The sequence below is a fragment of the Dysidea avara genome, chromosome 6, assembly GCF_963678975.1.
Source record: "Dysidea avara chromosome 6, odDysAvar1.4, whole genome shotgun sequence".
NCBI classification, from domain to species: Eukaryota; Metazoa; Porifera; class Demospongiae; order Dictyoceratida; family Dysideidae; genus Dysidea; species Dysidea avara.
Genome location: NC_089277.1, coordinates 10,009,377 through 10,035,091, shown reverse-complemented (window position 1 = coordinate 10,035,091; position 25,715 = coordinate 10,009,377). Strand labels below are relative to the sequence as shown.

At 36.7% G+C, this 25,715-nt stretch overlaps 2 protein-coding genes and 1 long non-coding RNA gene across 6 annotated transcripts in view; 1 reads left to right on the top strand and 2 right to left on the bottom strand.

The window, feature by feature from the left end:
- Positions 1-25,715, bottom strand: part of LOC136257314 (protein NLRC3-like) — a 273,319-nt gene that overhangs the window by 140,527 nt on the left and 107,077 nt on the right. The window contains exons 8-12 of the mRNA XM_066050434.1: positions 24,441-24,496; positions 24,275-24,391; positions 23,974-24,036; positions 23,889-23,919; positions 23,761-23,839 (exon numbers count right to left, since the gene is read on the bottom strand). The gene's annotated coding sequence lies outside the window, so the exon portion shown is untranslated. The remainder of the gene's footprint in view (positions 1-23,760; positions 23,840-23,888; positions 23,920-23,973; positions 24,037-24,274; positions 24,392-24,440; positions 24,497-25,715) is intronic.
- LOC136257315 (NACHT, LRR and PYD domains-containing protein 12-like) lies at positions 2,241-12,856 on the bottom strand. 2 transcript variants are annotated; one of them, XM_066050442.1, is made up of 10 exons: positions 12,302-12,856; positions 5,532-5,882; positions 4,363-5,484; positions 4,033-4,182; positions 3,855-3,983; positions 3,534-3,704; positions 2,783-2,950; positions 2,533-2,657; positions 2,426-2,485; positions 2,241-2,374 (listed from the first exon to the last, which is right to left on the bottom strand). In XM_066050442.1, the coding sequence occupies exons 1-9, from the start codon at positions 12,615-12,617 to the stop codon at positions 2,453-2,455; spliced, it is 2,565 nt and encodes an 854-aa protein (XP_065906514.1). In that variant the 5' UTR covers positions 12,618-12,856; the 3' UTR covers positions 2,241-2,374; positions 2,426-2,452. The 2 variants fall into 2 exon arrangements, with proteins under 2 accessions (XP_065906514.1, XP_065906513.1); XM_066050441.1 differs by having other exon boundaries at positions 4,033-5,484; positions 12,302-12,672; positions 12,725-12,856.
- LOC136257861 (uncharacterized) lies at positions 8,939-10,904 on the top strand. Of its 3 annotated transcripts, none has more exons than XR_010702221.1 (10): positions 8,939-9,137; positions 9,273-9,316; positions 9,367-9,543; positions 9,593-9,648; positions 9,758-9,872; positions 9,933-10,340; positions 10,391-10,481; positions 10,533-10,620; positions 10,674-10,742; positions 10,794-10,904. It is a non-coding gene; the product is annotated as an uncharacterized lncRNA (long non-coding RNA). The 3 variants fall into 3 exon arrangements; XR_010702220.1 differs by having other exon boundaries at positions 9,704-9,872; XR_010702222.1 differs by having other exon boundaries at positions 9,593-9,652; positions 9,704-9,872.

The window sequence follows — 25,715 nt, the reverse complement described above, 5'->3', positions numbered from 1 at the left end:
GCCTGTGCTGCAGTCCCAGCACACTGCTGACAGGATTATGTGTTCACTCACTTCACTCGGTGAAATTCAAATGCCACGTATTGCATGAAATCCCTCGTGAAATCCCAACTGTCTTTCTTGCTAGCAGAACTTGTAAGCTTGTGACTGATCTGCCTGACAAAGTGAAACAATGGACTGCACTGCCGTACAAAGATCCAGTGTCATCGACTCAAAAAAATAAACATGGTACATTTAACTGACACTTATCACCCTGTAGGAAGTAGGTTTGTAGCATCATCTGGTCTCCTTTGTCACTTGTGAGTTGCGACTCCTGCCACGGCTAGGCTACTTACAGCGAGTCACTCCTTAGAAATGCTCTATCACATGAGTAATCTAGGCTAAATATAGAAGTGTGTCTCTAATATTTTCATTCAGTGGATTCCCGAGCGAGTTGAATGTTGTGTGTGTGCATCGAGTGCGCATTCACTATAGTATGTTCACGTTGAGCTGAATCCTGAAAAACAGCTAAAAATTAAAAGTGGATTTTTTCTCAATAGAGTTAACATTTCAGCCAACCAAATGATTATTGGTAACAGCAAAGGAGTCAACAACAGACATGTACAGTTTGGCTCCATTACAAGTTTGGGAAAGGGCCGTAATGGACGCTGTACTTATATGGCTTCCCCATAGGAAATGTATTGTGAAAATTTTGATTGGCTGTAAATATTATGTCAAACATTTGAACAAAATGATTTTGAAATATTTTTAGCGGATCAAGCAGTACTACAATTGAGCCAAATTTTAAGATCGTGTGTAATTTCATCCATGAGTTATTAAATGTTTTTGAGGATTCAGCTCAACGTGAACATACTATAGCAACCTCTGGTGATACCGCATAGTAGCGCACATTTATAGTCATTTGCGTGTCAGTTTAATACTGGTAAGCTTGTGACGAAAGTTTTAAAAAAACACACTACGGTGATGGGGGGGGGGGGGGCAAATGCCTCCCCTTACCTCCCCCTGGCTATGCCTCTGGTACTGCGGTATGGCAAAAGGCACCTCTTGGGCTGAAGCAACATCGAACAGTGAAAAAATCAAGCTCGTAGCCTTTGCCATTGTCAGAGTTACTCTTGTCTGAAGGCATTATCTAGTCAGTCAATGGAAAATTTCATTAATTAAAGTTTTTTTTTTTTAAATCCATAGCAATATTTTGTTGAAAGCATTTCAGGTTGATCTGAAGGTTTCTTTGGGCTTAGTTTTACCTATCCAATACTACCTCATTGTTGTCTGGGAAAAATGAGACTGGTTTTAGGTGATGTTTTTTCATAGGCCATGCCTACTCCTTTGTGGTCCCTACTATACACAGGGCCGCCCAGAGAAATTAAGGGGCCCAGGACAAAGAGTTAAAATGGGGCCCTTGACCCAAGTTGTAATTACGGTGAAGACCAAAAAAAAAAAAAAAAAAAAGGTCACAACCTGCTGGCAATGACAATAACTACCCATCACCAACCATATCTCCTATCTATAAGCTTGCTACACTGCTCCTTGCTCCTCTGAAGAATACTATTAGAGTATTTAGATCTGACTGCTCTATTAGAGTATATTGATCTTTTAAACAGATATTCAGGGGGCCCTTCATGGGGCCTCCTGGGGCCCCTTTCAGGCTGGGGCCCAGGGCAAAATGCCCCAGTTGCCCCCCCCCCCCCCCCCTGTGGGCGGCCCTGACTATACAGTAGTATCATACTGTATGATTTTACAAACTACTACATAGTCACTGTAATTGAAGTGTGAGTGAATTAGTCAGGAAGTTTTCTAACCATATACATGTTAGGTCATACCAAATTATGTTCATGAAATATTTATCCTCTACTAGAGGCCCAGCAGGTTGAAATGTGTTTCAGCTGTATCTGGCTGTATTAGAGTATTTCAATCTTTAACAGATGCAGGCACTAATGCTGCCATATTTCACTCATCATTGTATATATGTACTAACACTGGTACCTACCCTATGTGCAGGACCATTTCACACTAATGAAGTCATTAACATAATAACATTATTAAATTTGAAAATTTTATAAGGCTTTTATGCTAAATCTGTATAGCTAGATATGGCTGCTTTTGCAATGTATTTATGAATTTTAAAGATCACATGATTTCAGTTTTGTGACCGCCCATCTTATCCATGAAACTTAAAAATTAATGTCATCACCTTAAAGACCTGTGAGGAGGTTTCTTATTAATATCAGTAACATCATTAACTTTCAGAGATCAAAGCATGTCATATTCTAATAATTTGGTACAACAATATAATAAAAAATGTCAACAATAATTATTATGTTGTGTTCACAAGTTCTACACAAATCACAAATGATGTAGTTAGGATGATAAAATTCTCCTACAAATGATAAGATGGTAATCATTCAAAAAGTGACTAATTTTGCCTCACATGATCTTATTTTGTGTGTTCGTCAACCTATGATACATTTTTCTGTGATCGAATGTTGTCCTGGAAACAATCATAACCATAATACATCATACAATTGCACCTCCTACCACTTGTCTCTTCCTCTCTTCCAGAATGGTCAACAATTGCTTGACTTGATCATCACTCCAATGTTCAACCTCCACCTCATGACACATTGTATTGTCCACAGCTGCTTGTAGGACTACACGACTACCTGTAGTGATCACAATGGTACACAAAGGTATGGGACATATCATACAAATATATAAACACTGTTTTACATAACATGAAACACTTCACTATCATCTAAACCACATACAAATCTTACAACTACACTACCTTCCACTGATAAGCCACAGTATAATATCAAGAGTGTAGTCAGAGTATGATTGGATTGAAGACCTTCTGATATTACAACTGCTCCTTCATCTTGTATATTATTCCTTGTGATGTCCAGTAATGTGATTGTCTTATTTTCCATCAATAGTGTCTTGATACAAATGACACCTGTAGTGATCATAACAGTAGACACAGATTAGGGACATGTCTATAACTCAGTATTAGTCATCAATACCATGTATACAGTCAGATTATCACACAACACATTCAGGTGTTTAGGATCTCCTTATTAGAGAGGTGTCCTCAACTGTGATTAATGTGTATGTGTATACTTGAGAGTTTAGGGGACCATGTATCCTGATTATTATAGGGTGTCTACAATTCTGGGCGATCTTGTCAAGGGAAGTCTACTCCAAACATTGTAGTAAAATATTTTATGTGACTAATTTTATAGAAAATAATTATTATTGTAGTGACAGTGTACATATGATACAAGATGTGTAGTGTTACAGAACAAGTGGTATATCAGAAAACCACACCCAGTGGTACACAACCTTTACATAATAAAATTACTGACTATAGTACACAATGATTGGACAGAATTAGACTATTGTGAACACTTGTATGGCTTTGACACTATATGGTTGATTCAGTAAGTCTACAAACATTATTGTAAACACAACATTTTGCTATCATTAAACCACATAAAGTTTCACAACTACAGCTAGCTACATGATGATGTAGTATTTACCTTCCACTGATATCCCACACTTATACATCCTGAGCTCAGTCAGAGTAGTGTTGTAGTTGTAAAGTGGTTCACATACAGCAGCCACTCCCTCATTGCCAATCTGATTACTACCAATGTTCAATACTTGTAATTTCTTATTTTCCATCAATAGTGTCTTGATACAAATGACACCTGTAGTGATCATAACAAAAGACAAACATTTCAATATTAATCATCAGTTGATGAAGATATGTGATGACCTTTGGATACCTAATTTAACAAATCAATCATCTGGTTATGTACTAATACAACTATCACACTATAACAACATGTAGCTAGTACCTTTAACTGATAAGCCACACCTCCACATATAGAGCTCAGTCAGATTGTTACTATTGTTTACGAGCAATTCCACTCCAATGTCTCCTATTTCATTCCTAGTAACATCTAATACTTTTAATGAGTCACTACCTGTGATTGTAACAGTATTATGAACAACATTCATTAACATGGGGCTTACTTCTCATGATCTTAACTAAGTGTTCTATTCCAGCACTAGTGAGGCCATTAACACCAAGGTTCAATTCTCGCAGATTAATAATTTTTACACACCATTGTGCCATTCTTGATACTCCTTCATCTCCAATGTGACACCCAAACATGTTTAATACTACAATGGGATAATGACATATTGTGTATGATACACACAGTATGTCATAGGGATAAAGTGTAGCATTTTTCAAAATCAGTCTTATTGGTAATATTCCTGGAGGTGAAACACAGAGACTTTCTGTAATACACTTTACTGCTCCTACCACGTGATCATTGTTAGCATCATAATTATAATTACCTGATGATAACTGGGACAAAATAAACTGGAGATTTTCTTGTGATTTCAATTGTGTTAGTCCACACAGTAACATCATGATATTTGGTAGATCATGAAAATGTTCCTTCATTAACTGGTACTGTTCTTTCTGTGACATAGTGATAACAATATAAAGAGAGCAAAGAAACTCTTGAACACTAAGGTGTGAAAAGTTATAGGTGTTAGATTGTCGAGTTAAGTATTTTATATTTGTACACTTTATCAAGCCAAAACCATCATAATTTTTGGGTAATGAAATACCTGACTGGATGAGGTCATCTTCTGTAAATATAATTCTTGGATCTTTATATTGAACCTTGTTGTATAGCCAGTCTCTCTCTTCCCTAACACTGTACCACTCAAAGAATGCACGATAAGCTAACTTACTCAGTAACATTATTGTGTGTAGTGCTTCTTCTGGAACATCTGGTAATATCTGATGTAATATTTTTTCAGTATCATTAGCTCCTGCAGAAGACACTGGTTGCTTCTCAGTCTTCTTCTCTTGTTCCCTTTGAAGAGTCATCACTATGAAGAGGTGATACAGTTCTGTCAGTGTAGATGGAAGACTCTTCTCCTTATAATGAAAAATTTCAAGTATCATCTTCAGTGAAAGTGGTACATAACAAAGGGCACTAATATGAGGAAATGTTTCAAGTTTTTGAATAAACAAGTTAACTGCTTGAGTATTATTGGGAAATACATTTTTAACATATTCTTTTATTTTTTCTTCACTAAATCCTACCACTTCTATTGTCCTGTTGGCATTTAGACCTTGACATGCATGAGGTCTGGATGTTATCAATATTGTTACCTCTACCATGGTCTCCTTTTTGATCATGGCCAATAATATTGGATCATTTTGTCGACGTTGAGCTGCCATTTCATCTAAGCCTTCCAGAATGAGTAAACACTTTCTACCTAATTTATCATTCAACTCAACGTAAGCATCCTTTCCAATGTGTTTTATCATGGTTTCTTCAAGTGACTGTTGTTGGACTGTCCTCAATGGTATCAGGATTACAAGATTAAACTTATCAGATAAAAACCCATCTCTGGCCCACCTCATACAGATCTCATTGGCAAGGGTGGTCTTGCCTATACCTACACAACACATACTACATCACTGCTACATCACTGTTAATACTCACCTGGGCCTCCCATTATTAGTATCAGTCGAGGACATGGTTTGTTCTGATAATAGAAGATATCCCTCAGGCCACCAAGTCGCTCTTTCTTTTGTAGTAACTCATCAACTTGACCTTGTAGTGTTAATTTAGTGAACTCTTCCAAGTTCTTGTCTACTCTGGTCACCTTCTCATTTTTGACTAGTGCTAATTCAATGAACTTTACTGGACCTTCCCCTTCATCAGAGGTGAAGTCCCTAATATACCTCACTTGTAACATGTTGGTAGCATCACCTAGTGGAGTAGTTTGTTCTGTTTGTTTAGTAGTTGTTGTTTGAGGACTACTTGTGGGTTCACTACCACTTGAGTGCAGTGCTACAAAAAGAAAATTATATATTTATGCAGTGTGTAAGTCAAGAGCTGAGAACAACATATGTATAGCTGAGAACAGCTACTATTATGCTGTACCAGGTGTGTGTTTGTTCTATACCTGATATGGATGAATGTGCATGTATACAGTCTGGTAAGTGTGTGTAATTGAGCAATATCACTAGTAACTTTGAGATGGTGACAACACTTAGCTAGGTAGCGACAGATGGACCTTTACAACAGTGTTTATCAGTGTGGGATTCTTAAAGATAATAATGGACTATAAAGGTACAGAGAGGAGCTGCAAGATGAACAATGTTAAACTGTAACTGGTCAAGTTCTGTCACTTCTATGCTGGAATCATCACTATATCTTACTCTAACGACACATATAGACACTAATATCAAGACTATACATTTTCTACAATCCTTATATCACCTCACGGCAGTACAGATACCACCATACTTCACCCAAAACTCAATGATCAACCTGACAGTACCATGCTCTCCATTTTATTCCCCTATTACTTATTTACCACAGAATTATAGCAAGGGAGTTAAATGATGTACCAAAATAACTTGATGAAAGCAACACTCTACTCCTGATCTGAAAACACTACCTATCTCTTGATTGTTTGTATAGCAAATAACAATGTTGATGTATCTTTTGGGCTGGTCCTCTGGATACATCAAACACTGTCTGTCTGTCTGTCTGTCTAGTAAAATAATAAATGCTGAGATTACTCTGTTAATGCTATCCCACTAGGGACCTGTGAGAAGGCTTAAAGCCTGTGAATACAGGGAGTCAGAAACATGTTTATCTGGGTATCTTTTTACACCATAAAGTCAATTAATTGTAATTTTGTTATAGTTGTGTGGGTCAAAGTTGCCTTGTCATGTGCTACCTGAAAGTATGATATTATAAAAGTTAAATTTCAATAGAGTAAGGTGGAAGGTGTGCCAGTACACAATTACATTCAAGAGAATTGGGTAGATGTAATCTACATCTAACATAATGTACATTTGTGTTGGTTATACTTTTAAATAGTTCAGGGAAAAACAGCATCAGCCAAGAGAGGCTGTTCTTCACTTGTGCCTATGACAATAACAATGTACAACACACACACACACACACACACACACACACACACACACACACACATACACACACACACACACACACACACACACACACACATACACACACACACACACACACACACACACACACACACACACATACACACACACACACACACACACACACACACACACACACACACACACACACACACACATACACACAGAATGTACATAACTTAACTTAGGCCTGCATCAAATATGCCAGCATAACAAAAAGCCTAATACACTGGAGTGCTATGCCAGCATAATGCTAACATATAAAGTAGAGCTTAATAATTCCATGAAAATAGATCAATACTCCCTAATAGAGCAGTCAGTGGAAACTGCATTGTACATAGCTACTTAAATCAATACTCTCTAATAGAACAGTCACTTTAAATTGTAATGAAATACTCTAATAGAGCATTCGATGATTAAAAAGCTCCAAAATTATTGTAAGAAATGTTGCTAACCTAGGAGCATAATTCAAGCATAATGGGAACACTGAAGAACATAACAGGTGAAAATGTTGGGAAATTTTTGAAAGCATTTGAGCAAATGTTTGAGCATATTTGACTCATGCCTAACAAAACTACAGTGACGTACAGCAAAACTAACAAAGCACAAAAGTAATGATTAATTTTAAATTGTCTGCATGCATGACAGTTCCAGCAGCAGGCTGCAGCCACTCCCACTTCAAGCTGCAATAATGAGTCATACATATGTATCTACAGTTATTTATACCAGCAGGGCATCCAGGGTTTAGCAAGGGACAGTGCACAAGGGGTAAAGCATAATAACGGAGCAGGGGTTTGGGAGCTACAGTGAGCTAAAGTACTTATTCTGAAAATTTTTATGTAAAGAAGTATTAATGTACTATAGCAGTTTTATGCACAAATAATTAAATAATATAATAATTAAAAGTATACTTTCTTTCTAAGTGGTCTGCATTGATTACAGGGATCAGTGACAGTCACATTTAGCCACTAATAACCAGCTAGGAATTTTGCAGATTGGTTCTTTGTATGCCATTCTATATGACAATTGGTTTATAATTAACTGAACTAAATCTTATGCCAGTTTTTAGCAACTGTGGAGGATTCTAAAGTATTACATGTGGTGACTGTTCTATTAGAGTATTTGACTGATTGCTCTATTAGAGTATCTCGATATGGTTTAAAGTTTTGATTGTATTATTATTGGGAGGAGAGACAGTGAGCCTCTTCCAGCCTGAAAGGAAGTGAAAGATACAATACATAATATACACAGGGGCGTAGGGAGGGGGTTCCAAGAGGGGTTCAGTGACCACTCCCCCTCCCCCATCCTGTAAAATTTAGACTTTTGAGTTTACAGCAGGACCCTATAAACACACCATTTAGTGTCACTGTGAAAAAAGAGGAATATAAGATGGTATATCTAATGGCTTAAATTATACAATTAATCTCAGTATAGTCTTGCATTATACTAACTATCTTATACTTTAGTATAAACCCCATCTTATATTATGGGAAACAGATTATACTTTAGTTTAATACACATTCTTTTGCTATGGCTTTGTTTACTTTACTAAATGTGATAACTGACTTTAGTTTCACCATCTCATTATTCATGGACTTTTGTTTATGCAGACAGCACGTGACTTAAGATTTTTTTACTGTATCGAACAAAGTCATGATGATTTTACAATAAGTACACAGTCTGTTATTAAATCACTATAGCTAGCTTTGTTGTGATAGCTAATTTTATATGCACACATTTTCATACAGCAAAGCATATAATACCAGAAAAATTAATTATTCAATCAACTCTTTCTAAGAGTCATACAAATCCAGATTTTTTTGCACAGTTAGCACACCTGTAAAAGTTGGTAGTAAACGCTTGTGGGGTCAGTGGTGTGCGCATGCGTAGCAGATGCAATTAAGTCGCCATCTTTGTCGCTATTGTTGTATCAGAGCCTAAGAGGTTGTAAATGTGAGACGGTGTATCTCGCGGAGAGTGTGCGCGATCGGCGCCATCGTCCAATGACCGCACGATGATAGTTATGGACCACAACTGTACATCCCTGCTGGCTGTAGTGGTGAAGTGGCGGCGTGGTGGCCCAATTCCTACGATGGCAGTGATCAAAAACAGCTCTAGATGAGTAAGTATTAGACTAAAATGATAGCTTGTACGATAGGTTTAGCCGTATTAAATTTTTTATTGTGTATTGTATGACAATGGCCTGTAAATGATTCAACTGTGTACGTATTACATATTTTATAACCTGTTATCTCAGCTTATGGCGGATGACGAGTGGACACAGTTCATCAGCCATCAACGGTAAGAGTATGCATGGTCTGCTCTTATGATTTTGTATATTATCTCTTCAGACGTACAGTTTCTTGTCGGACCTCTTATTTCTCCAGGTTGTCAGTGTATGACATCTGCAGTGTTAATTTCCTTCAATGGCAGCTGCTTCCTTTAAAGAATCTGGTAGCAACCATTGTGGACAGTTTTGTTCTTTTTTCACGGAGTTGTTCAACCTCATCTTCTAATTACTTACAGCTGTAAGTGCATTAAGCTTGATTGTGTTTTTATTCATTTTCTTTTCAATAGGGTAGGAATTACAGACTTAGTCTCGTTCTAAGAGATTCTTCTTACTGCTAAAATCTGTAAGTAAGTACACTGAGAGTGTCCAGTATACAATTTATATTTACCTTCGTTTAGGTTTGTGGAAACCGGTCTCATTTCTTCATGTTTTCCATTGCTTTTCATCAACAGCTGACGGCTGCTACCTCATGTACGACTGGCACTGTAAATGAGTTGAGTGCTTTCAAGAACCTGTTCCATCTTGTTTGTCCTTATTTCGCTGACCATGATCGTATTGCTAACAGAAGTAAGTTCACTAAGAGTATGCAAATTATATTATATTTAGTCTTGTTTCAATTGTACGTAGTGATTACAAGATTCTTGGACTTGGTTATCAGTGCATCAGATGCTTCTTTTGAGCTTATGTAACAGACATAAAAATGGCCACTTGGTAGGAGTATTTTTGTGAGTTTTGGGTATGGGTGAATGTCAGACGAAGAGTTTTGAATGGTTATATCTCAGCCAAGAGTGAATATGTCAAACTCTAACTAGCAGGTATGCTTATTCATTAGCCAAAGAATACGGATTTAACATACGTACATCAGTGCTTGAATGTACTTATTTTAACACTTGATAACCATACCTGCTAATTACAGCTTGATATCATTGTTCTTGGCTGAGATATGACCGTTCAAAAATCTTCGTCTGATATTAGCCCAACAAAGTCACATATTAAGTGGCCATTTATGTCTGGTTAGACTCACTGATAATAACTGTAAGTACACCAAGTAATCCAGAATATGAATTATGTTTACCTCCATTTAGGATTGAGACCTGGTCTTATCAGACTTGTCTTAGTTCTACATGGATTGTCGGTCTCAGACTCGGTCTCAGTTTTAGAAGATTGTTACAAACTGTAAGTACAATGATTGTTCAGTATACGCATTATATTTACCATCTTTAATAGAGTTGTGGGACCTAGCCGCCGTTCTACATGGTAATACTAGGTTTCCAAACAAGGTCTCGGTTTTATGAGATTCTTATTGTTACAAACTGTAAGTCCAACGATTGTCCAGAATACACATTTTATTTACCATCTTTGTATTAGAGCTGTGGGACTGTTCTACCAGACAACTAACAGATTGTCACAGAGTTCTACATGGTGATGATAATACAGGTAATTTGTAATGGAACTTGTGAATTATATTTACTGTCTTACCTGCTACAGTTGGATAAAGACTGATAAATGACGAAATTGATGTGATACTGTCATGGCTGGCCAAGGAGACATTGATTTACTAGCTGTACGTATTGTGGTTTTAACATATTTTCATAATTAAATTCATTACAAATATAATTATAGAAATTATTTAATTAAGGTAGCCACAGATTATAGGAAGTAAAAAAGGACAGTAGTATAGTAGCCAATATATGGTTGAAATAGGCTTAGTATAGTCTGATAATGCACTACACTATACTAGTGATTTAATCTCTAATATATGACTGTCTTAAATGTATTCAATAAGCTTGTTATAGTAAAGTCCTAATCTAATAATATATGCTGTACTATTTCATTCCAATACTAACATAATAAGACTGTTATAGACCTTATTATTCTGAGCTTTTTTCACAGTGTGTGGCAGGACAAAAATGAGTGAGTAATAGTGTATGGCGCAGCCCAACAATTGCATTCATCTCTCAGAGAAGGATTTCCAGAGGTAATATGAGCCCTCTTGAAAACTTGTTAAAAAGATCGATATACTCTAATAGAGCAGTCACACATATATACTCTTATAAAACATGCATGTAAATATATAGAACTTCATTAGTAAAGTTTTTTCACACATTCTACATGTAACATTAAATGCGAAACTGAGCATGACCTTATACTACTAGCTTTGGTGTGCAGTGTTTAAGATGTAGAATAAAACTTCAGTTATTCAGTTATCACTTGGGCATGTAATATAATATATTCATGCTAGCTACATTTTGATTGTAAGTCATTCCATTTGTATCAGCAGATTGATGGTTCCTATACCAGTGAGATAACTATCACTTACAGATGTCTATATGTGTCTCTATGTACTGTTTCCACTAGGTAGCTTAACTAGCTTTATCTAGTACTAGCTTCAACCCAGGGGGCACTTATATGCATAAAAATTAATGTATTATAATATAGCAATTTGCTGAGTTTCGATTCATTAAAATATTGAAAGTCTCTCAGCGTTTGGGGGCTGCACCCCCAGACCCCTGCTTCTGGTAACTTAGTACTGCTATTGGAACCCCTTCAAAAATCCTAGCTACTCCCCTGTATACATAGTTCTACATAAATTTTGTGCTTTGATTCTATTTGCACAGGTTCTGTGATAATTATAGTTCTGTAGGTATAAACCAACTCAGTATCTATAGTCAAATGTAGAGTGAAAATTTGTTAATTTTAACTGTAAAATAATGATGCTAGGGTTGGGCACACAACAGCATATAGTCACTCAGTATTTTCCTATATACTTCACCTGAGTGAAGGGATACAAGAATTGTTTGTCAGTAGCATTAGGTAAACATTTTGCTAACCATTGAGTGGTGAAACAACTTTCGTAAATTAAGGGCTAGGCCTTTGATTGCAATAGAATGCAGGGTTGATATGCACCTGTGATATTGAGTATCTTAACTGACCCCTACCAACAAGAGTATGGAGGGTCCTCCCCATTATATACACTTGCTACTAATATGACTCACCTGATGTAGTTGTGTCCAGCTTAATTTTTATTTCATCTGCTAACTTCCTTAAACTGTCACTCTCCCAATTTTTCATAACATTTAAGAGTTTATCAAAATTTGTGAAGTCACCAATGCTTACACCTGGTTTGATCTCATGGTCAAGGAAGTACATTGCCTTATCCGATACTGTCTGTTTAGACTCTACTAGAGCTTTCAGATTACCAGGCAGAAGATTATGACCTACCAATTTTGCCATAAATGTCGCATCCTGCATTGGTAGGACTGCCACCAGTTTTTCATAGAAATTGTTTAGCACTTCACTTTGATAGGACATTTGACCTTTCCATACAAAGTGCAGAAACTTCTGAGTAACAATTCTTTCAACTATACTGAAGCCATTGACTATAAATTTACAGAGTAACAAAACATTTCTTAACTTACAATTGTAGTTCAGTTTGCAAGCTAGCTAGCTACACTGCAACACACAAAACTTATCAGACAAGACACAAGTTTACAAGTGTGAAGTTCTTATTCTGACAACTACCTAACTAGTAGCTATAAACTCTTTACCATAATAATGTAAACCTAAAACGAGAAATAATTTTGTAAAGGCCTTTACTTTAATTTATAGCCACACATGACAGGATGTGAGTTTGAAAAATATTTTAACCTGTTGATCAATATACACAGGAAATGGTCAGTGCTCAAACTAATAAACAGGAAACCAATTTTTCATATTCATTTTTTATCTAATAAATGATTTAACACACAACACAATCAACACACATTAGTATACTGAATAACTGTGTGTAACTGAATATCTAAATGTGGTGTACATATTTAGTGGATATCAATGTAAATTATTTTTTCACACAGTCACCAGGAATTACCAGTTAAAAATTTACAAGTGCCATTCTTCTTATTTGCTACGAAGGAACTTTTTTTCTCATCATGTAATGAATTCTTGGAAAAGTTTACCGCAGGATATTATTGAAGCACGCTCATTGAATGACTTCAAGTCAGAGCTGGATATGCATTGGACTAATAATACGTGTGTTTTTCTATGATGATTTAATTTGGTGTATAGGTCTTTGCCAAAAATATTGTATTATACACATACACACTCAGTTGATATAAAAATAAAATTCACAGCTTTGACCTCCATGTTCTAACTTACCATTCTTGAGGATAAGATTTGTTAAAGCTGTCATACATTAAACTAATGGACCATAGTTGTATATATGTAGACTTTAGTAAAGATGGTCTGACATGACTAGAACAGCAGATAAGGGACAAATTGGTAAAATAATTTCAGCTAAGGGACCTTATTGCCATAACAAAAATACATGTTAAGATCTAAAGCACATAATGTCTTACTAATACAAGATGTAACTATGTAGTGATGTGGAGGATTGTGTATGACAACAATATTATGTTATGACTTAATCAACACTTTGTGCTTGTAGGAGTTATCAGTCAATTTGTCACAACACGAACACACTGCACACGCATGCATGCACAGTTGCACACACACACATTTCCATTCACACACATCCTCCACCAAACTTTCCACTACAGTGATATGGGAACAATACAGTCTGTACCACACATAACTAACATACCTAACTGGTCAGTAATTAAACCACAACAAAAAATATTTTAACACAGGAAGTGATCAGCAGTACATTGTGTAGTCCAAGATGCTTTCAGGACAAATTAAAATTTTTAGGTTGAGCAATGCAAAAAGAAACAATCACAAATGTATTATTTGGAGGTCTAGAATAAATTTCACTGTAAACTAGGGTTGGAATGAATGTACAAGTACATCCTCCAAAGCTTCTTTTCAAAATGTTACCGAAGCTTCGAAGCTTTGTTGCAAATGTCATGTCAACTATTAATGACCACAATTGATGGTTCTTAGGGTGTGTACACCGTAGCACAAACTCCTACACATTGTTATAGCTCCAGTATAATCATTGTTTAAACTACAATTACATCAAAAATATGTAAATGGCAGCTTCCACAAGGAGTGATAATACTTGTGCAACTGGTTTAACATGTTGGTATCCATGGTAACAAAGCTTTGATGGGGTAAAACAGCATCCGAATGTTATGAGACCAAACGAAGCTTCGAACTATTTGTCTCAACCCTACTGTAAACCTCCAAAACCTTGAAATCAGCAAAAAAAAAAAAACTTCAAAAACTTTATACCATAGTAGCTATAGTGTACTGGTATAAACCTTACAAAGGATTACAACAAACACAATACTAGTACAATCAAAAGTTCATAATATAAAAAGAGAACTAATTAATTACACAGTTAAGGGTTCGGTCATTGTCTGAGATGTCAACTGGTGTACAACTTGTGATGGAGAAAATGATCCTTATCTTCACCTCGACTCCTTTATCCACCCTCCTTTGAGTGTTTTTCTTAACATTTTCTCCTGTAAGTGAAATAGTATGCATTAAATTTGTTGTAAATTGATTGAGCACAAATTCATACATATTAGTAGAGAAGAGAATATATTAACATTATATGGAGTGTACATTACAAATCAACAACTTTATAATTATGTGTACAGTAGTCAGGTACCCTCTGACAGTGCATACTGGAAGGGGAGTTGGAACTAATACGTTGTATGATCCAATGGGTATAGGGCACAGTTCTACATGAAATTTCACCTGTTATGTGAAAAATAAACTGTGCATGGTAAAATGCACATGCATATGCACACACACAAACATCCCCTTTCCATCCCACCTAAGCGCACAATTGACACACACACACACACACACACACACACACACACACACACACACACACACACACACACACACACACACACACACACGTACACACACCCACACCCACACTACACACATACAGAGCAAATGCATCATTCAATTGCTGTTCAGGTGGCCGCCCTTTCTTTGGTAGAAACTTCTCCTCCAGTAACTGACTAGGCTGAAGGTCACCTCTAAACTTCACTTGGTGTGTGTGCTCATGTCTGTGTGAATATGTTAGAAATAGTAAGACTTTCAGTACAATATGTGTGACTGGAACAATACATGTTTCTAAACTAGCTAAACAACAACCACTAAGTGAGCCATACTTGTCTAGAATGTGACAGTAGGACTAGCAAAGTTCAGTAGTCTATTCACCATGATGGTGATGTGTATCCATCAAGGGAGTCATCAGCCACACACACACACGCACGCACGCACGCACGCACGCACGCACGCACGCACGCGCACACAATACACATACATGTGTAAATACTCACTTGATTATAAGAATATCATCCTCAACATCATATCTGATTCTTCTCTGTGCTGTGATACAGACAGCAATAAAATTATTTTACAAAACCACAACTTGGTTACAAAGGAATTTAACTAAACAAACACCACACAAAGGACAACTTTCATCAATACAAACAGATTATAAAGGCATGTACCACTTTCACACCTCAGATCAAAGGAGTAGGCTGGGCTACATTTACAATTTAGCCCAGTTGGTTTACTTTAATTGACCAGTCCTTCATCTAAATGCAGCCCGGACTACAACTAGGTGGTCATTATAAACGTTAAGACCAAAAGCGATTGTGGGAATTGATTACTATTCACATGATTAGAATTCATGACTTGGATTTAACATTGAAAACCACTTAGACAAATAGGGTTTTGTTATCCTTAAAAATTCATTACTCAAATTTGCTTTACTACTAAATGAGTCAGTTGGTAGGCTTAAAAAGAAAAGAAAACACATTTATGATTTCTGGTCACAAATCCTATCGTTTCAATATTTAGTTAGATAAAACACATGTCAAATACTTTCCAGTTACAAGCCACGTAACTAGCTATTGCTTATTGTAAAGAGAGATAAATGTAGTTAGTAGCTACAACTTACAGCTAAATGAGTCGTGGAAGTCACTGAAACAATTTTCTTAGCCAAGAAGTAGATTTTCAGTGGTGTAGCTACTAGTGAAGCAGCCGAGGCAGCTGCATCAGTAAAAGTTATTTGAATCTTAGTGAAGAGAATTTAGTACTGAAAAAAGATCGATATACTCTAATATATTAGAGTAGCACATTCGTTCAACTGTAATATTCAGGTTCGCTCACCTTCTAAAATTATCTGACTACAATCTTGGTTTGGGAACTACACTTAGAGATAGCATTGCCTTTTGAGATCAAAATTTGACTCACTGAGAGCATCTCAATCACTTTGCACTAACTACAAATTAACTTCTAGGTGTCAAGTGACCTTAATCGTTTCTAATTATAATCCATGCAGAATTGGGTCAGTCGTGTCCAAGCAACTACATTTCAAATAGGTATGCATGGCCTACCTTACAAGTTGAAACATGTAGGGCTAAGGTGAGAACTAGTACTATAGCTTATTCATCAAGTGTTTCCACAAGATTTTGAATGTGGACCACACCACCATTTCTGAAAACCCTACTCTACATGAAGTAACAACTCTATATACAAGCAAGCTTGCCCATCCATGCCTTTAGTAAATTCTAAATACTGTAAAAACATTAAACTCCTGTAACCAAAATTCTGTATGATATCTCTAGGATTAGTTTGTTCATCATAACTACATGTAACCATAACGTATCAGCTGCTGACCCATAATTGAACCATTTATGCATGTATCATACAGTACGATAGTACTGTATAGTAGGGACCACAAAGGTGTGGGTGTGGCCCATGAAAAACATCACCAGCCTTACTTTTCCTTGATGATGATGAAGCAGTATTGGTTAGGTAAAGCTTAAGCCCAAACAAGCTTTATATAGACCCGAAATGTTTTCAACAACTTGCTATGAAATTAAACAAAAAAACAAAATAGAGTTTTTAGTGACTAACTGGCTGACTGAACTGATGCCTTCAGACAAGTGTAGCCAAGGTTACGAGCTTGAATTTTGATGTTGCTTCAGCCTGACACATGCACTTTTGGCATACTACAGTATGAACAATGAATTCTTCATGGACTTACCAGTGTCCCCATTCATGTTTGCTGACAGCAAAAAGTGTCAATCTGGCAGTAGCGCATGATGGCTTCCATCGTAACAGAAATTGTCCATATTTTTCTTGATGGATTGTAAAAAACCCTGCTTCAAATGGTCGTCCATCTGTATCAACAGATTGTGCTACAAACCACACACAAAAGAACACAAACACCTGTCAAGTTTTGCTTACTATTTTTCTTGGGATAATATTCTATAGTATGTTCACGTTGAGCTGAATCCTGAAAAACAGCTAAAAATTAAAAGTGGATTTTTTCTCAACAGAGTTAACATTTCAGCCAACCAGATGATTATTAGTAACAGCAAAGGTATTAACAACAGACACGTACGGTTTGGCTCCATTACAAGTTCGGGAAAGGGCTGTAATGGACACTGTACTTATATGGCTTCCCCATAGCAAATATATTGTGAAAATTTTGATTGGTCATAAATATTATGTCGAACATTTGAACAAAAAGATTTTGAAACATTTTTAGCGGGTCAAGCAGTACTACAAATGAGCCAAATTTCAAGATCGTGTGTAATTGCATCCATGAGCTATTAAATGTTTTTGAGGGTTCAGCTCAACGTGAATGTACTATAGTGGATGCTAAATATAGAACAATTTATTTTTATCTTTAAGGAAAATATTACAATATATGTGACCAGATTTGTGAAAAAGTACCATTTTACATACCAGGAAACAAAACGATTTAACACACTTCACCCCTTATACTGATTAACTTGTTCTTAGTATCAAAATGCAGCCAGACACTGTAGCTACACTTATGGAAAGTTTCCATGATCAATAAGCTTCAGAGTTCATAAAATGGGTCAAATTTTGGTGTGAAAAAGTCACCTTTTCGCAAATCCGATTACATATACAGTACCTTTAGAAAAGGCCTAACATCTTTAACATACAAACCAGATGATAGAAGGTATCTGATTGTATTCTAAAGAATATACAACATAAAGTACAGGTAGCTATACCGTACAGTTATAAAATTTAAAGACATAAACTTTATTGTTCTTACATGCAGAAAGGACACTGCAAGTTAGAAAAAAAACCCTCCACAATAAGGGCAGAGATTTCCATCATAACAACACCCACGTAGCTTTGGCTTTTACTGAACCCTATCCTTACCCATTACACAATACACACACACACACACACACACACACACACACACACACACACACACACACACACACACACACACACACACACACACACACACACACACACACACACACACACACACACAGAGCACTGGGATGCCTGTGCACTACTCAGGTGCTTGAGCTTTGTGCAGGCAAATTCTCCTGGGACAGGGCTAGTAACCCGTAGGAGGACTGTCCAGGTCTAATGGAGAGAGGTCGCAGAACCCAAAGTTCCACAACAACCTCAACACTGCTAAGCGAGACAAGGACAGTTGGGCATTTGCTTCCCCAGTTAACACCAGGTACCCATTGATGTTACAGTTAAGTGGGCTACTTACCCTGTTGACGCCAGGCCACCAGGTCCCCATTAACAGCTGGGTAGATTGGAGCAATGTGAGTAAAGTTTCTTCCTCAAGGAAACAACAACAACACCAAAGTGGCATAACCGCGAATCAAACCTGGGACCTTTTGATCACCAGGCAGATGCTCTAACCACTTGGTTATGCATGCTGCCTCACACACACACACACGCACGCACACACACACATTTGCAAATGCACTTACATGTACGAGGATCATTCATTAACAAAATAAAGTGATCATCCCTTCTTTGCTACAGACTGAAGGTCATCTTCACCTCCAGTAGTATGTCTGTGTGAAAATGTTAGAAGTAGTAAGACTATCAACTTGTCACACATACCTCATTACTCTTTCCTTCTCCACATCATCCATTAGGGATCAGTCATTGACTGTAACTGAAATATCATATTTGTACAAATTGATTTAAAATACACTACACACAGTGTACATGTCATATACACACTCGTGTATTTAAGAATGAGACTAAACATGTTTACTAAACAAATGATATGTAACACAAACAAATGTACTGACACTAATACACACATACGAATGTTGACACTGAAACTGTTCAATGTAGAAAAATCCCACAGACTTGATCCTCTAGCAACATGTAGTCTATAGCCATCAGCTAAAGGAGCTAGCCACAACAGCTGGGATATGGAATTTCCTTTACAACTTAAACACATTGACTTGTCACCAACAAAAGGTTTTATTGGAATAACAGACAGTGTAGAGTACAGACACACACTTGTAAGAAGGAGACCAAACATGTACACTAAACAACTAACACATACACACAAACAAATGTACATACACTAACACATTACACATACACAACCACAACATGTAGTAATAAAGACTCCTCAACAAGCTAAACTGTTAGGGACAGTATGGGATGGCACCTAGTGAAACAAGTCCCACACCTGGTGTATAATATTGACCTGTTTGGATGAGTGTGGACAACTGTCAAATAATACAAATCATCATCCTGTTGACTAACTTTAACACTTCCTCTATTTGAGTAAACAGTTTAAGTATTTTTATTGTTGTGGTTTATCTATTGTCTTGTTGTTGACAAGAATTATGGAAACAGTACAATATGTGTGACTGGAACAATACATGTTTCTAAACTAGCTAAACAACAACCACTAAGTGAGCCATACTTGTCTACAATGTGACAGTAGGACTAGCAAAGATCAGTAGTGATGTATCTAGGGATCGGAGTCATCAGCCCCAAATAACACACACACACACACACACAAACTCACACACACACACACAAACTCACAAACTCACAAACTCACACACACACACACACACACACACACACACACACACACACACACACACACACACACACACACACACACACACACACACACACACACACACACACACACACACACACACACACACACACACACACACACAAATACGTGTAAATACTCACTTGTTCATCCTTGACATCATATCTGGTTGTTTCCTGTGATAGATACACATGATTTTTACAAACCACAACTTTGTTACAAAGGAATTTGACTACACAAACACCACACACATGAAACACCTTTCATCAAATTACAAAGGCATGTATCACTTTCACACCTCAGATCAAAGGAGCCATCCAGGCAGCATTCACAATGTAGCCCAGTTAGTGACTTTTCCTCAGATGTAGCCCAGTATACAACTGGGCAGTAATTAGACATTAAGGTCAAAATCGATTGTGGGGATCAATTGATGCACGACTTGGATTTAACCATTATAACCACAAATACAGAAAGTGTTTGGTCATCCTTGCTACAGCCACACCTATTTGAAAGTTTGTGGCTCAGATTTATTTTACAACTAAATGGGTCAATTGGTAGGAAACAAAGAAGATAACAAGCTAATTTCAGACATATTTATTATATAATTTCTGGTCACAAACCACATCTTTAAAAATTAGACCAGTAAATCAGATAAAATATTGTCTCCAGACATGTCAAATACTTCCTAGTTACAAGCCACATAACTAGCTATTGTCCTATTGTAAAGGGAAATAATTGTAGCTAGTAGCTGTAATACATTGCTGTAGCTAAATGAGTCACAGATGGCAGTGAAGCAAATTTTCTTACCGAAGAAGTGGAGGAGGTATATAACTGGTTTTCAGTGGAGTAGCTACCATTGAAGCAACCAACACAGCTGCCTCAGTTAGAATCCTAGTGAAGAGAATTTAGCACTGCAAAAGATGGATATATTCTAATGGAGGAGTCATTTTCGCTCAACTCTAAATAGAGAATTCTGGTTCACCACGTTACCTTTATCTCCATTTTTTAGCCCTTGCTTCGTGGTCAACTCTGTGCCTTCATCTTCTAGATAACAGCAGAAATAAATACACATGATCACAACAACAGGATGTATATAACATAGGGATTGCGCATGTAGCTGTCCTCCAAAACAATCGTAGACTGTAACTTCTATGTCCTCTGCAAATTTACCTGTTGATACATTTCCTGTCATTTTACCATGGATTGGGAACTACACTTATAGATGACATTATCTTGAGATCAAAATTTGACTCACTGACTGTTCTATTAGAGTATCTTGATCATCTTGCACCAACTACAAATTAAATTCTAGGTGTCACATGATGTTAATTTTTAATCAAAAGCTGTGCAAAAATTGGATCAGTCAGGGTCAAGCAACAACTCTTCAAATAAGTATGGCCTAACCTACGAGTTAAAAGAAAGTATGGCTAAGGTGAGAACTAGTGCTATAGCTTATCCACTAAGCATTTCCGCAAGTTTTCTAATGCGGATCACATTCCCATTACTGAAAACACAAAATTACTACTCTACATGAAGTAACCACTCTACAAGCTTACTCATCTATGTCTTTAGTAAACTTTGTAATTGATTAAATAGCACTGCTTAAAAGATTAAATTCATGCAACTGAAATTCTCTGTGACATCTGTCCATTCATTGTAACCAATAACATACCAGCTGCTAACCCATAATCGAACCTTTTAGCCATGTATATAATACATTGGGTGGTTGCACTCATATTGGCTTAGATGCCATAACAGGCTATTAGCCTGATATGGATCAAAAGTGTTACATATTAGCTATAACATGGGGCATTCAGGCTTTTGCCTGATATGTAAGTCCTTAGCTCTCAAGTAACATATCAGGCAAAGCAAACATCACATGAGTATAGTAGTACAAGACTTGACGATCTTTTAGGATAAGTGAAAATATTTTTGTAATAGTTGTAACACGGGCTTGAGAGCTTTGGGCTGCTCTATTCATTTACTGGGTACATGAGACAACAATTTTTGTGTTGTGAACACAACCACATTACACACATACTATACCATCAGCTGTTCCTTTCTTTCAGTTGATCTTGTATTTGGTTATGTTGTAAGCATCTTGAGAGGTTGGGATTGATGGTTGTCCAGGACTTGTTTTATCAACTGACTTCCTGGCTGTATACTGCTCATCTAACTGTCTAGTATACTCTAATACTTCCTAACAGAACACACACACACTTAGTAATTGTTCATGAGTGTATGTACAGTGAAACTTCAGTAACATGGTCACCATTTAGATTAACAAGTAAAAGTCTTAATGTGGTCACCAATACACCTTAGCTGTGTTTGGAAACTAAGTAAAAAGGTCACTATAATGAGGTGGTCTTATAAATGAGGTTATGAAGTAACACCATAGCTTTGTTTGAGACCTACTTGACATGCTTATAATTATAGTAAATGATATGGTCATAAACAGTCATAGCTAATTATAGCTTTAAATAATTTCAAGCTCACAAATAACTCTTGTCTTAGTGTAGGCAAGGTTTTCCTTAGCGATTGTGTAAGCAATATCCTTTTTTAAAAATCTTCAACTTGCCTTGCAATTGGTACATATTCCATCAAGCTCACAGTTCCTTGCCCTCCAATGCTATTGCTCACTTGTGCATAATGGCTGCTGCATGATCCTTGAAGGTCAAAGCACAAATATTGGTCATGCCTTTAATAAAGGCTGGCCTACAGTTCTGTATCGAGCAGAGCTTATCATGAAACTTATAGCAAACTTCATATTTAGCATGGTCACGTGTTCCTGGTCAACATGCACTGTTTCAAACTGCAACCATCGCATTGTCTGAAGACTTATTTTCAGATACCCAGTTCTCTCCCATTTTCTCTGCTACCACACCAGCACACACTTCTTAGTGTTTCCACAACAATTGCTAGCAGTATCTTCACTGGCTCTCTTTTGGCTGGACAATTTCTCAGGATAAATAGAAACTTATTCAGACATTCTGTGTATTGTCCCGATAATGTCCACGGTTGTCAAACGTTATTTCGAGCACTGGTTCTGGGTTAACTCAGTGGTACAAACCAATGACCAGCTAACTTCAGTGGCTTCTTTCAGCTATGGAGAAGCCACTAACAACACAACAGCTACTGGTAACTTCATTCTTGTTGTTAGAGTTCTTTGGCACTCATGAAGATAAGCCATGGTTATACAAAAATTTTATTATTGCATCAAATCCTGTAATAGGACCACCTCTTTAAAGGGACCATTACAAGTAGATCCCAAACATAACAAAGATGTACTTAATGGCCTCCTTAATAAGACCACCCCCTAATAGTGACCCAGTCAAGTACTTAAATATCTAGAGAAATAATTTTTTTGAATGTTACCTAACTAATTTTTTTTCACAAATTTGCAAACACTCCCAAAATCTATTAGAAAATATGGAGGTCTAAATATTTCAAGGATAACTTTTGCTGGTAACCCCTAAAACTGTGAAATCAGCAAAAAATTTTCCCTTGAAATATTTAGGCTACACAGTAGGTCCTTGACATATAGGCACTATAAGATGGCATATTAAGAGGATGACAACGAACTCACTGAAGTTTCACTGTATTACTGTGTAGTGTGTACACTTATTCACTCACATATACTAGATTGTGGTAGGCTGGAAAGCCAGTAAAAACCCTGCTTCAAATGGTCGTCCGTCTGCATCAACAGATTGTGCTACAAGCCACACACAAAATAACACAAACACTTGTTAAGTTTTGCTTACTATTTTTCTTTGGATAATATTCTAGTGGATGCTAAATATAAAACAATTTAATTTTACCTTTTAAGGAAAATATTACAACACATACCATTAGAAAAGGCCAAACATCTTTAGCATACAAACCAGATGGTAGAAGGTATCTGATTGCATTCTAAAAATATACAAACATAAAGTACAGGTAGCTATATACACTGTATATTGTACAGTTAGAACATTTCGAGACACAAAGTTTCACTGTTTTCACTGATCCCAACCCTCAACAGTAACAGGCCAGGCTCAATGAAGAAAGAACACTTTAAGCTAAGAAAAATAAGGTCAGAGATTTCCATCACAACAGCTTTTACTGATCCCTAACCTCACCCATTCACACACAACACACACATACTTACAAGGACCGTTCAATTAAGGACATAAAGTGGTTATCCCTTCTTGGTACAGACTTATCTTCAGTAACTGACTGATCATCTCTAAAACTGCTTCACCTCCAGTTGTGTATGTGCTCATGTCTGTATGAATATGTTAGAAGTAGTAAGACTATCAACTTGTCACACATACCTCATTACTCTTTCCTTCTCCACATCATCCATGAAGGGATCAGTCATTGACTGTAACTGAAATATCATATTTGTACAAATTGATTTAAAATACACTACACACAGTGTACATGTCATATACACACTCGTGTATTTAAGAATGAGACTAAACATGTTTACTAAACAAATGATATGTAACACAAACAAATGTACTGATCAACACTAATACACACATACGAATGTTAACACTAAAACTTTTCAATGTAGAAAAATCCCACACCAGTGGTGACTTGATCCTCTAGCAACATGTAGTCTATAGGCATCATTCAAAGGAGCTAGCCACAACAGCTGGGATATGGAATTTCCTTTACAACTTAAACACATTGACTTGTCACCAACAAAAGGTTTTATTGGAATAACAGACAGTGTAGAGTACAGACACACACTTGTAAGAAGGAGACCAAACATATACAGTGGATCCTCGCTTATCCGAACTTCGGTTATCCGAACACCTCGATTATCCGAACGCCAAGTGTGACTGTTCTATTAGAGTATTTTGCCATCAGTGTGCATTCTATTAGAGTAAATGACTGTTCTATTAGAGTAGTTCAACGAAGCTCTGTATACAAATCAATGGGCTTCAGTTATCCGAACAAATTCACTTATCTGAACACTTTTGGCAAACTATAAGAACAAAGCTGTTCGGATAACTGAGGATCCACTGTACACTAAACAACTAACACATACACACAAACAAATGTACATACACTAACACATTACACATACACAACATGTAGTAATAAAGACTCCTCAACAAGCTAAACTGTTAGGGACAGTATGGGATGGGACCTAGTGAAACAAGTTCCACACCTGGTGTATAATATTGACCTGTTTGGATGAGTGTGGACAATTGTCAAATAATAAAAATCATCATCCTGTTGACTAACTTTAACACTTCCTCTATTTGAGTAAACAGTTTAAATATTTTTATTGTTGTGGTTTATCTATTGTCTTCTTGTTGACAAGAATTATGGAAACAGTACAATATGTGTGACTGGAACAATACATGTTTCTAAACTAGCTAAACAACAACCACTAAGTGAGCCATACTTGTCTACAATGTGACAGTAGGACTAGCAAAGATCAGTAGTCAATTCACCATGATGGTGATGTGTATCCATCGAGGGAGTTATCAGTGTGACAACTGACACATGTACATGCGTACATGTATGTGAGTAAATTATGATATTTTACAGTTGAAATGGTTTTTGATTACCAGTTATATTTCTACAACAAA